A 13,935-nucleotide genomic window follows, 5' to 3' on the forward strand; every position below is an offset into this window, starting at 1 on the left:
CATCTATCACCCCAGCAGGAACCATGCTTTCTAATTTACCAAAAAAAAAAATTTCTCATAATTTCAAATGCAAAATATGTTTCTCCACAGTTTCCCCTCCTGATTAATTGGTGAACTGTACTCATTATCTTGCACATTAAGCTGCTTCCTGGTGGAGGGTGAAATCAGTCTGGGGACAAGTTGGCAATCTTTCAATGTGGAATCTTGTCAAAAAACATGCTGCCACCGAAATGAGACCCAGTGGTAGCTGGATTTGATACAGGAAGGTCCAAGTCTTCAAATACCCTATTGAGAGGTATTGTCTTTGGAACCTCTGGCCCAATGAGGACCAGCGTGTTTAGAAGCTGTACCCCAAAGAGAGTCAGTGCCTGTGCTTTATATCTACCCTAGGAATGTTTAATTGGAAATAGTAGATGGAACATTACTATGTATCTAACCTGCGTTATATCTGCCCTTGGAGTGTTTAATGGGACATTGTAGATCAAGCTTTACTATGTATCTAACCTGTGCTATACCTGCCCTAGGTGTGTTTAATGGGACGTTGTAGATCAAGCTTTACTATGTACCTAACCTGCGCTATACCTGCCCTATGTGTATTTAATGGGACATTGTAGGTCAAGCTTTACTATATATCTAACCTGCGCTGTACCTGCCCTAAGTGTGTTTAATGGGACATTGTAGGTCAAGCTTTACTATATATCTAACATGCGCCGTACCTGCCCTAGGTGTGTTTAATGGGACATTGTAGGGTCAAGCTTTACTATGTATCTAACCTGCGCTATACCTGCCCTAGGTGTGTTGGATACATCAGAGAACAAGAATTGCACATCTGTAACTCCTCATTTGCAAGACAATATCTTTGACACTGTACACAGCCTCTGTACTGCACTGAAATAGCAGCATCGATTTTTGTCTTCAAGTCTTGGAGCAGGATTTTGAAACCGCATTGATCAGACTTAGAAGTGAAATGTCAACAATGAGATTTATTCAGTCTTTAACAACTTGTTGTACTGCCCTGAGAGTGCTTGATGGGGACTGTGTAGAATGAGCTTTGATTTCAGTTTAAAAGAGTGGAGGAACATTTACTTCCAGTTTGTTTTCATTTTAAAAGAGAAGAACCTTGTATCTAACCCCATGCTGTACCTATCCTGGGAGTGTTTGATGGGGACAGTGTTGAGGAAGTTTTACTTTCAGTTTAAAAGAGTGGAGGAAATTTTAATCTGTATCTAAACCTGTGCTGTACCTGACCTGTGAAGTGTTGCTGGGCACAGCGTAGGGAGAGAGCTTTACTCTATGTATAATCCCGTGCAGTGTCTGTCCTGGGCATGTTTAGTGGGAACAATGTAGAGGTAGTTTCACTTTTAGTTTAAAACAGTACGAGTAGCTTCACTTTCAGTTTAAAAGAGTAGAGAGAGCTTTACTCTGTATTTAGCTCCAAGCTGTGTTGTTTAATGAGAACAGTGTAGAGAAAGTTTTACTCTGTCTCTTACCCCATACTATACCTGACCTAGGAATGTTTGGTGAAGACAGTGAAGAGAGAGCTTTCTCTGTATCTAACCCCACATTTGTCCCTGTCCTGGAGGCGTTTGATGGAGACAATGTTGAGGGACATTAACTTTTTGCTTAAAAGAGTAGAGAGAACCTTACTCTGTATCTAGCTTTGTGCTGTACCTGTCGTGAGAGTATATGACGGGGAATGAGTCAATGGAGCTTTAACTTCAGTTTAAAAGAGTGCTGGGATCTTCAATCCGTATCTAACCCCTTGCTGTACCTGCCCTGGGAGTGTCTGATGGTGACAGTCCTGGGGGGGCTGTATTAGGAAAATAACGTGACACAAAATAATTAAAATTCAAATTATAATGCACAAAATAATTTAATACTTTCTCAATACAGTAACATGAATCGTAAAACATTGAGATAATTTAATTTAAAGGATTGAACAAACAGTTATCTTTTTTAAAGCAGGTGGCACTGGAACTGGAACAGCTGACATTAAATCTAATGTCTGGCTTCGAAGTGACAGGTTGATGTATCTGGTCACCAGTGATCTCAGCTGGAATTGTACGGAAACGTGCCGAATGTGGTATCAGATGAGACTGCAATGGGTCTGTTTCTGATTAGTAATCCAGAGAATGTAAGCCAAAGGTCTCATCACAACAATTTCACAATTCAAATTCAGTTTTAAAAAAATCAAAATTAACTGCACCAGGTAAAAGTGATTGCAAAGTTGTCAGGTTGCAGTAAGTACCTCACTGATTCCCTCATACTCTTCAGGAAGGAAATCTGCTATCCTTAATCCGTCTGACCAACACATGACTCTAGGCTGTCAGCACTGGGCTCAACTCCTTAATCCCATGAAATGGCTCTGCAAAAGACCAAGTTTGTGTCTTTATTCACAAAGAAGCTTCATTTCCACTTCCTCAGGATAGAGTTGGAATGAGAAATAAACAGCTGCTTTGAAATAACAAGGTGTAGAGCTGGATGAACACAGCAGGCCAAGCAGCATCAGAGGAGCAGGAAGGCTAATGTTTCGGGCCTAGACCCTTCATCAAAGTTGTGTTAAACAGAGACCAGGTACTGTGAGTGGACAGTGACTTTGTGTCCAGAGTATTGGGCAATTGGCAGAGGTACTGGGCAATCACCTTATGTCCAAACATACAGGCAAGTGAGCGACATAATGGGCAAGTGTGCCTGGACAGCTCCTAGTTTTGACTTCTCGAGTCTGACCAGCTACCATTTTTCACTCGACCTTTTGACATTGCTTGAGGTTCTTGGCCTCAGCATCTCTGGCCTCAGACAGAAGCGGTACTCCTTCTTCCTACATTTGGAAAGATTCCATTTTCTCAATCATTGGCCACTTGTCCAGTGCTGAACTTGTTGCACAACCAAGAAAGCAACACAGTTACTATAACTGGGTTAACCTACAAAGTGAGATTTGGGATGAAATAAGTCCGCAAGGGAAATGTCCCTGTGATCAGATGACCTCTGACACTAACTAGCTACCCCTTCACAGGTGGGCAAGTAAGTGGAGAAGAGGAGCTGTGAAAGTCAGAGAGTTTGTTCTTACAGAAGGGTTCTGTTATTGAAGTTGGTCGTTTTATAGATCTTTAAACTTAAAATTGGTGTTGGAGAAAATCATGTCATAAAAAAGTCAGAGAATATATTGGATCACTATATTTCAGTGAACAGCTCCAGTTCTGTATTTGATGTGCTCAGCAGGGCCCATTAACCATGACTGAAAAGTTGCTGCAGCTTAATCACATACCTTCAATCAATTTTGATGAAAAGATTTTGATGAAAAGAAAATCAAAATTGAGAAAAATCCAACTGAAACACCAGGTAGAATCTTCTGCCCTCTTTGAAGGCATGCTTGGTGACACCAAGGGCATTTAATCTGATAGGGCAGGTAACAAGTGAGCACCCCACTGCTTGTTTGTCCCTGCCATCCCAATTAAATCAGGGCAGGGAGAGCTCGTGGTCAGCATTCTCACCCCGCTGCCAACTCAGACCCTTAAGCGGACAGTTAGTCAAAGGCTTTATCCCATTGCCAGTGATGTTATCTTAGCTGCAAGTGGAGCTGTCCCCCTATAGAGAGTACTAGCAGGTCTGTCAATTCCAGTGGAAGGGGAGTAGCTGTCCTTCCTTTAATGCATTCAGTGCCAGTCTGATTGGGGAAAAGGCAACAGGATGGAGAGGGTGCCCCCCACACTATGCTGCTGATTCCAAAAAGCCCCCACACCTCCCACCAATGTTCTTGACCCTACCAGACTGATCCCATTAAATCCTTCCCATCATGCCTTATCTGTGATATGGTTCACTACCCCCTCAGCTTCGCCCCTAACAGGTTGTCATTGCAGTTAGAGCCACTACCGTCTAGGGGGTGCTGCTCAGTTAAAATGGTTGCCATCCTCTGCTGGGCCAGCAGTTCTTGACAGGCATACACTCTGCTCCCAGGTCGTAATGGCCCACGCACCCTGCCAACTGCCCAGTTCAGTGGACCGTCTCCAATGGCAGTAACACAAATCTCTTGTTGGCTTTCCAGCTATTGGGCAAACCACCAATCACCTCCACCAGTTTCCACCCATCATCTCTTCCTCTGGAGCTCATCCCTGTTGTGGCATGCCCCTCTTCTATTCTTAAAGATAAAGGGAAAATGTTGCAACCATATGGAGTCCTAGAAATACTCAGTAAGTTAGGCAGCATCCGTGGGAGACATAAACAATGTTTATGTTTTTCTTGAGGTTACATTATGTGATTAGGCAAATTCTCAGGACACATAACCATCAGTACTGAGTGCAGAAAGGAACAGTCTATAAAGAGAAACCACAAATGGTTAATTGTATCACAACACTTTGGGAAGGTCCTTGAGAACATGGAGAGGAGGCTTATCAGAAATGATTCCACGAATGAGGACGTTTTGGTGCAAGATCAGGTTGGAGAAGCTAGGGTTGTTCTCTTTTGGGCAAAGGCGATTGTGCTGAGACTGAGAGATGTACAAAATGCTGACAGGGGTTGGCAGGGTGGGGTAGCATGCAAGATGTCAGAGAGAAGTTGACATGAGCCAGCAAGTGGCTGACCTAAGGTCAATCTCATTCTTCAAAAATATATAGATTATGGGAGGAAAGGATCCTCAAGGTAACACAGAAACCCACATGGGACAAGGTATGTTTCCGTTCTGAAACTTCAACAATATAACGCAAAAATATATGACCGTTGCCTTGGCAAAATCCTGGAACTCCATCTCTATTAACACTATCGATATATCAACAACACAGAGATTGTGTCACCTCAAGAAGGGTCATAAATGCCCTTCGGCCCATCAAGTCTGCACCGACCCTCTGAAAAGCAGCCCCCATTTATTCCCATAACTCTGCATTAACCATGGATAAATCACCTGGTCTGCACATCCATGCAATTCAGGCAATTCAAGCTGGCCAATCTGCCTAACCTTCACATCTTTGGGTTATGGGAGGAAATCCATATAGGCACGGGGACAATGTACAAACTCCACACAGGCAGTCACCTAAAGCTGGAATCAAACCCAGGTCCCTGGTGCTGTGAGGCTGTGCTAACCACTGAGCCACAAAGCCCAAAAGGAGCTCCCAAGTAGCAGAGGATGGTTTTGACCTATCTGGCTTATGGGCCCAACACTCTACTGCTGTGCCACTCTGCTCACCACTTCCTTCACAAGAGCACTTGGGGTAGGGTAATAAAGTATAATCTGAGCCAAAGACGCTCATGCGTAAAAAAACATAAGTCAGTGACAGTGTGGGTTATTTTACTTAATGTTACTCCATAAAACAATCCCAGCTTAGTTGGACAAAGATTATCACTGACCAGAAGAAGAACTGGAAACCCATCTGTTCCATATTGGGTGCCATCAACACTTTTCACTGTACAACAGATGAAACCCCACACCCCCCTCCCCCCACTTTCCCTCCCACTAAACATCTGTTGGTGGATGACCATTTGTCACCCTGTAATTGCAAAGGCTGCCATTGTGAGCTACTACCCTGAAAGGGTGCAGCCTTGCCTTCACCAAAGTCTCCACATTGTTGAGGTTGTCCACGCTGCGATTGCAGTGGAAAAAGAGGATGAAGCCGTTGCGATAGTTCTTGTTCATCCAGCCATACAGCAGGGGATTGGCAAAGGTGGAACACATGGCCACCACGTGGAAGATGGTGTAGAGCAACTTGTATTCTGTGAACTGAAAGAGGCGCTTGTCCAAATCGCTAGCCAGCTGGAAGGTGTGCAAGGGCAGCCAGCACACTGCGAAGACCACCACTACCATCACAAGCATTTTGGTTGTTTTCCTTCGTCTGTAATGGCTGTCACTCCGTGCACATGGGCTAACGTGGTTCTTTAACTTGATCCATATTCTAATGTAGGCATAACTGATGATGCCCAAAGGCAGAACATATTGTAGGATGAACATTGAGATACTGTAGATGGTTCCATCTTGAGTGTTCCCACTTGGCCATTTCTCAGAGCAGACGACAATCTGCAGGTTAATAGGTTGCAAGTCGACGATTTTGTACTCCCTGAAGATGGCCAGTGGCCCAGCAAGGACAGCCGACACCAACCAGGTCATGGAAATGGTTATGAAGCTGAACTTCTTGGAAATGCGGCTGTCTAAATGGAAGACAATGCATCGATGGCGGTCCAGCGCAATTACTGTTAGGGTTAGAGTGGACACATGGACACTTAAAGCCTGAGCATAAGGGACAAGGTGGCAGAGGACAGCTCCAAGTTTCCATTCATCCAGGAGAGTATAAACCAGGGTGAATGGCAAGCAGAGTGTGTCCACCATGAGATCAGCCAAGGCCAGGTTGGCAATGAAGAAGTTCGTGACAGTTCGCATGGTTTTGTATTTTACAATCATGTAAATAACCAGGGAGTTTCCCACCAGCCCCAGGAGGATGATCAATGCATAGGCTGTAATAAGTGTGATCTGGACACTGAGTAGCTTGGTACTCTCAGCCATGGATGGGTAGACCTTGTTTCTGGACTGATCAATGGTCATCAGGTGCCATTCTGTGGAAATGTTCCAATCGTTTCCCTCCACAATCTCTGTGACATTGCTGGTCGGATGCATCGTGATCTGTTCTGAATTGATCTGGTACCATTCCCTGTGAATGACAAGGACATTGCTTAGAGATTTGGAGCAATCGGGAGAGAACTAACAAGCAAGGGGACACGTTGCCACATAGTTCATTACTTAGACTTGTTCGTTCGCATGTCAGCTCAAAGTCTACTTGCGAGGTTACCATGTTGGAAATATAATGTAGTAACACTGTAGCAAAGGCTATGAAATAGCTAAGACTTCAATGAACAAAGAGACCAACAATGTATGTTTCCATAACCAATTTAATAATTGAGATCGCAGTAGAGAAAGAAAATGGGGGTGGATGAGAGTCAAATCAAGTGTAGCAAAGGGAAATTAAGATTGGAGTAAGACGGCAAGGCAAATTAGTGGAGAAAAGGAAAGAAAAAAGATAAAGTCTTAAACTTGGTGTTTTTATATGCTCAGGACTGGTTGGACCAAAGGGTCTGTACCTATGCTGTATGACTCTGACTCTCACAACTAACAGTTTAAATCGCTCCCAGAGATGTGAATTGGTACTTATTAACAATTATGCACTTAACAATCAGGTTTCACTTTCAACTTGGCTTTCACAGGCAATTAATGCAGAAATGTAACAAATTCTTCTAAATATTAGAGGCAAAGGGCAATATTTCACCTTTGTCAAGCAGAACAACATTAATTGACCAAAAAGTGTAATTATTCTCAGAACATCTCACAATGCCCCAGACTTGGTCAAACATCAGCCACTTCTTTATCACCTCTGGCACTGTAGGTGATCCAACACCACACAGACCCCAGTGCTGGCAAAAGGTCTCCCATTACCATTAACTTCTCAAGGGGTAACCAATGATTGGTAATAAGCAATGTGCAAACTCCAAGAGTGAATCAAAAATAAAAAAGCATTGCCAAAAATGGTCACACCTGGAAAAAGGTCAAGAACTGCACACAGATAACACACAGTGTGGAGCTGGAGGAGCACGGCAGACCAGGCAGCATCAGAGGAGCAGGAAAGTTGACGTTTTAGGTCAGGACCCTTCTCCAGAAAAGAAACGTCAATTTTCCTGCCCCTCTGATACTGCCTGCCTGCTGTGCTCCTCCAGCTCCACACTGTTATCTCTGACTCCAGCATCGGCAGTTCTTACTACCTCTGAGTGAGTTATAAGATCTGTACACATATGCGACATTTTTAAAAAGATCATTTATCTATGAATACAACAGAAAGGCAGTTCAGAATAAAAACAAAATCTTTCTGATCTAGAACTTATTATCACACCTATCAGAAATGCCTCAAAGCGCTTCACCTAATATTAATTGCTTTGAAGTGCAGCAATTTACAGTAGTAAATGCAACTGCTACTTACACACAGCAAGATCTCTCAAAATGCAGAGATAACAAATGTGGAGCTAAAAGAACAAAGCAGGCCAGGCAGCATCAGAGGAACAGGATAGTTGACGTTTCTTCTCTGAAGAAGGGTCCCGACCCAAAACGTCAACTTACCTACTCCTCTGATGCTGTCTGACCTGCTGTGTTCCTCCAGCTCCACACTGTATTATCTCTGACTGCAGGATCTGCAGTTCTTGCTATCTCCTTGAAAATGCAACAAGGATTAGATGAATAGCCTCTGGGTTTTTTTTTGTGGTATTGGCTGAACAAGGAAAATTTGCACAGGATCATGGGAGCACTTCTCTTTCGGGTCTTCTTCCAAACACGGCACATTTGCAATCAGACAAAAGCAGCTGCCGCAAAAGCTTGAGGAACCTCAATCAGAAGGATATTATACTAAAAATTACACAATGCCTGACAATCCTTGGTCTTGAGACTCAATGGGCTGATTGGCTTACTGCTGCTCATACTTCTTCTGGTCTATGGTCAAATGGAATTTTGGCCTTTATTGTTAGGGTGTTGGAGATTAAAAATAGGGAACTTCTGTTACAACTGTAGAGGGTGTTTTTGAGGTTGGAGCTGCAGTACTGCGAACAGTTTTGGTCGCCACATTTAACAAGGGATATATTGGCATTGGAGGCAGTTCAAAAGAGGTTCACAAGGCGGAATCCTGGGAAGGAGGGGTTGATTTATCAAGAACATCTAAATAGGTTAGACCATTATTCATTAAAGATCATAGAATCCCTACAGTGTGGAAACAGGCTCTTCGGCCCAACAAGTCCACACCAGCCCTCAGAGCATCCCACCCAGACCCATTCTCCTATAAACCCACCTAATCTACACATCCCTCAACACCGGGGTAGACATTGAGAAAATGTTTACAATATTTGAGGAATCTTGAACGAGGGGACACAGTTACAGGATAAGTGGGTAGTCATGTGAAACTGTGATGCAAGGGAATTTCTTCTCCCAGAGGGTAGTGAATGTCTGGAATTCTCTTCCCTAGGAAGTTGTGACTAGATCACTGAAAGTATTTAAAAAGGAGGTAGGCAGATTTTTTTGAAATGTCAGGGAGTCAAGGGTTATGAAGAGCTGGCATGAAAGAGGAGAGTTGAGGCCTGGAGCAGATCAGCCATCATTTTGTTTATTGGAGTAAACCTGAGGTGCTGATTGGCCTACTCCTGTTCCTATTTTTCATGTTCTAATATTTTATTTTGGGATTTTGTTAATGGGTCTGGCAGGAAACTTGAGTGTAACTGAACTTCAGAAAAATGAGCCACTTGGGCTGAATTTCAGGTTCAACTGTCCAAAAATATCCCCACAGGAGATGTTCCCCAAGATCTTTATCATCAGTCTGGAACAGCAGGTCAAGGTTCACTAAAGGTGTAGGAAACTGGTTTTACTTTGCAAAGATATAATATGAAATTATTGACCTTATTTCTTGCTAATACTCAGTAAAAATATATCTTAGACCTAAACAGCAGTGTGTGAAATATAAATGATGCTGCACAGAGCTGGCAACACCTTCTCAGTCCATAAACTCTACAATTCAGGAGGACAAGGGTAGCAGATACATTGGGAAAACCACCACCCACAAGTTTCTGTCTTAATCACTCATGATCCTGGGAAAAATATCACTGTTCTGTCAGTGTAAATGAGTCAAAATGCTTGAACTCCAATCATTACAGCTGTATGAGTGTCCTTACACCAAATGGACTACAGCAGTTCAATAAGATAGCTTGATAGCAACTTCTAAAGAAGAATTAGGGTTGGGTGTGAAATGTTGGAACAGTCAATGAAACAGCCACATTCCAGGAAAAAATAAATTGGGACCTAGAGTTAAATTATGAGGATAGGTAGCATCGACCATGAGTACATTCCCTTGAACATAGACAATTAACAGACAATGATATAATTGAGGAGTTTAAAGATAATTCCACAATTTAATTAGTAAGTAGATCAGTAGCAAGTAGATGGAAACAACCACCTCTGGTGCTGTCTAGAACATGGGGGAATACACCATAAGATTAGAGCTAGACCAATCAGATATGAGGTCAAGAGGAACTTCTGCACAAACAATAGTGAAAATCTGGAATGTACTCCCTTAAAACGTTAGTGAGGCTGGGGAGGTGGGAATGTTAATATAAAATGTTAAAGTGAATTTGTGGAATTTTTTTGCAGTAAAGATAACAGAGCCAAGACAGCCAAATGGGGCTGTAATTTAACTAAATGACAGAGCTGGTGAAATGGGCTGCATTTCCTCTTCCTGTTCCAATTTAATATACAAATGTGATTTATATCAAATAATTTTCAGACCAAATGGTTCACATCTTATGCACAGAGTGATGCCCTCAGAAGTTAACCTACATACAATTTGCCACAACAGATTTACACATTCAGCAGTCCTATGTGTTGTTAATTCTAAGATCTATAGGGATATTTGGGTTTAAATAAACCAAAATTCAATTCCTGATGCTAGTCTTTGCAATGTATTGTCACAGAATTTGCTGTTGGTCAACTGAACTGTGCTTCTAGCTTGTTAGACATGTACTTGCATATTAAGGGTTTTTAAACACTTATTCTGCAGCAGGTTGTTGAACATGTGAGCTGGTATCAGCACAGTGAACAACACCAGGTATCTGTAATGACCAGGTCAAATACCTGTGTGTCTCCTCAAGAAACCAAGTAGACAGAACAGGGAAAGAAACAGTATGAGAACTGAAAAGGAATGCAAATGAAAGTAGTGAATGCAATGCCAGATCAGGTAAAAAGAGAGAAGGAAAGAAAATTTGAATTACAAAAATGCAAACTGGCAGAAAGGTCAAGTAAAAACATTCAATTTCAAAGTCACTATTTCTGAAATCTCCAACAATAGCTTTTTTAATATGACTTCTAGTGGTTAATTCTTGTTGCCAGAGAAATTGTTTGAGAGTCATTCACAATTGTCATATCTTTTCATGGTCCATTAAGTGGAAATGTAAAGCCATAGTTACCTGTGGCAGGTCCGTTACAGATACCCAGTGTCGCACACTGTCCTGTCACCAGCTCACACGCTCAACAACCTGCTGCAGAACAAGTTTCTTTAAAAACCCAAGCATACATGTCCATGTCTAACAAACTGAAAGCACAGTTCAATTGAGTGACAACAAATTCTGTGAAAATATATTGCAAAGACTAGCAAAAGGAATCGAGTGTTGGCTAATTTATACCTAAATATCCTGCAATCACACACTGCTCAACGTGATCCCAAAGTGAACGAGACACAGTGATGTTGGCTTCACAGAGGAAGCTATAGAGCAATGAATCTCTGACAGTGGCTTTCAGATATTGGTGTTTAACTGTGCACCTGTCCCTCGTAGGAAGGTGCTGTAGCACGTAGATGTAAATGATTCAAACACCATAAGCCTCACCATTACTTTAATAAAAAAAACTAGACCATTCATTATCAGATCAGCCAATTCTAATGCACTTTCTGCAGAATCTGCATGCCCCAGAGCTGGAATCGCCCCCACGCTGCGCCAAATGTCAAATTTCATTCCATCAGTGAGTATTCTGTCAGGTTTGAAGTGCACTGAGCTGAAAAGGAATGAAAGGAATGAAAATATCATTATTTCCACATAAACAGAACTCTCAAAAACACCGCACAACTGGTCAAAAGAGATAGTAAGAACTGCAGATGCTGGAGTCAGAGATAACACAGTGTGGAGCTGGAGGAGCACAGCAGGCCTGGCAGCATCAGAGGAGCAGGAATGTTGATCTTTCGGGTCGGGACCCTTCTTCAGAAGAAGGGTCAACCCAAAACATGAACTTTCCTGTTCCTCTGATGCTGCCAGGCCTGCTGTGCTCCTCCAGCTCCAAATTGTGTTATTGCACAACTCGTCAATGCAGACTTGCCAACTGTACAGGACCATGGACAGTGTCCTCTGCCAATTGATGGCTCATTGGTCAATACCAAAGACACCCATCTCTGGTCATCCCGTTCCAGCAATGTCTGGATGTGTTGGAAGCAAATTGTTTCTCGAAGGTTTACTTTGTGACTGAAGCAGTTCACAAGTCCCTACTATGAGAGGTGAGGTAGCTTAGATGGCGAGTTTGTAATGCAGAGCGATGTCAACAGCACGAGTTCAATTTCCCCCACTAGCTGAGGTTACCATGAAGGACTCTCCTCAACCTCTCCTCTCACCTGAGGAATTGTGGCCCTCAGGCTAAACTACAACCAGTTATCTCACTCTAATGACAGAGTAGCTTTATTGTTTGGTAGGACTATGGTGACTTTACCTTTCAAGGAGTGTTACATCAACTACAGTCTTTATGTAGATATTGGGCAATAAGCCAGATTACTGCCCGCTATTGTTCAATAAATTCATTAATAATCATTATTAGTGGAATGTTTGTGATCATTCTAATGTCATAGTATAGTATATTTGTAGATCAGATGGATTTAAATATGAATCATTAGTAAGAGAGTACTACCATGAATAAACTTGAAGATATGTTGAAATATTTTGTAAAAGTCTTTCAGCAACTGCAAAATCTTACAGAATCCATTGCAATTAGAATCCGATCCTGAATCCTTATTCAAGTCTTTGCTAACCTGAGACTTGTCCAAAGCTCTCCTGCTTATCTTCCCACTTTCCATCCTCCATAGTTATCCAAACTCTGTACCAATAAATTAACTTCTAACAAGTCCAATTCACCCATCACCCCTTGCTCACCAAGTTGCATTGGCTGCTGATTAAGCAACATTCAGTTTTATAATTCTCATCCTTGTTTATCAAATATATCCATGAATCTCACTTCTTTCAAACCACAGTAGCATTGTCCATCCCGACAACTCTATGAGCTATTTTTGTTCCAGTTCTGATTGCAATTCAAATCTCCAATTCTGGTTCTATTGCTTAATCTGAATTTCCAATGGCTGTGAAGCCCTTAGTACTCTCTGCTCTTAGCAGATAGCTCTTCCTCAGCCTGCATAACCCTCTCTCCTCATTATGTCACCTACCAGCAAATATTGTTCGATAACCTCAGTCCAAGTTGCAACTGACTGTTTGCGTTTTCTGAGTGAGAAAGTCTAAATCATTAATTTGTACAAGTCTAATTTAGGTTGCAGTTGGCTGAAATCTTTGGTGTAATTTCTGCAGATGTCAACCTTAAACAGGCATTTTTTTCCCAAGGCTTGCAGTGTAGATTAATTAAAAACCAGCTAAATTGGATCTTTAATAAGTGACTGGGATAGATCCCTGTTTGGTGACAGCATGTAAAAATAGACAGTTTAATGTTACTTAGCTCTTGAAAGCACAACTTGCTGAAGTTGAGCATCACAAGAAGTTAAGTAATAGGTTAGGGAAAGGTGTTTGGTTGTTTTTGTCTAAACAAAGGAGCTGACTGGTGAAAACAAGGTGTAGAGCTGGATGAACACAGCAGGCCAAGCAGCATCAGAGGAGCAGGAAAGCTGACGTTTCAGGTCAAGACCCTTCTTTAGAAATGGGGGAGGGGAAGGGGACTCTGAAATAAATAGGGAGAGAGGGGGAGGTGGATAGAAGATGGATAAAGGAGAAAACAGGTGGAGAGGAGATGGACAGGTTGCAGAGTTCCCAAGCGAAATATGAGGTGTTGTTCCTGCAACCTTCGGGTGGCATCATTGTGGCAATGCAGGAGGCCCAGGATGGACATGTCGTCCAAGGAGTGGGAGGGGGAGTTGAAGTGGTTCGCGACTAGGAGGTGGAGTTGTTTCAAGTCCCCCTCCCACTCCTTGGACGACATGTCCATCCTGGGCCTCCTGCATTGCCACAACGATGCCACCTGAAGGTTGCAGGAACAGCATCTCATATTTCGCTTGGGAACCCTGCTGCCCAAGGGTATCAATGTGGACTTCACAAGCTTCAAAATCTCCCCTCCCCCGACCGCATCCCAAAACCAGCCCAGCTCGTCCCCGCCTCCCTAACCATTCCTCCCACCTCAACCCC

General features: G+C 42.6%; 1 protein-coding gene across 1 annotated transcript in view; it reads right to left on the reverse strand.

The window, feature by feature from the left end:
• Window positions 1–5,443: 5,443 nt before the first annotated feature.
• Window positions 5,444–13,935, reverse strand: part of npy7r (neuropeptide Y receptor Y7) — a 17,360-nt gene continuing 8,868 nt past the window's right edge. Inside the window, exon 2 of the mRNA XM_048603889.1 lies at window positions 5,444–6,629. Within this exon, the coding sequence (XP_048459846.1) occupies window positions 5,444–6,629 (1,186 nt within the window). The remainder of the gene's footprint in view (window positions 6,630–13,935) is intronic.

This window comes from Rhincodon typus, chromosome 12 (assembly GCF_021869965.1).
Source record: "Rhincodon typus isolate 14 chromosome 12, sRhiTyp1.1, whole genome shotgun sequence".
Classification (NCBI taxonomy): Eukaryota; Metazoa; Chordata; class Chondrichthyes; order Orectolobiformes; family Rhincodontidae; genus Rhincodon; species Rhincodon typus.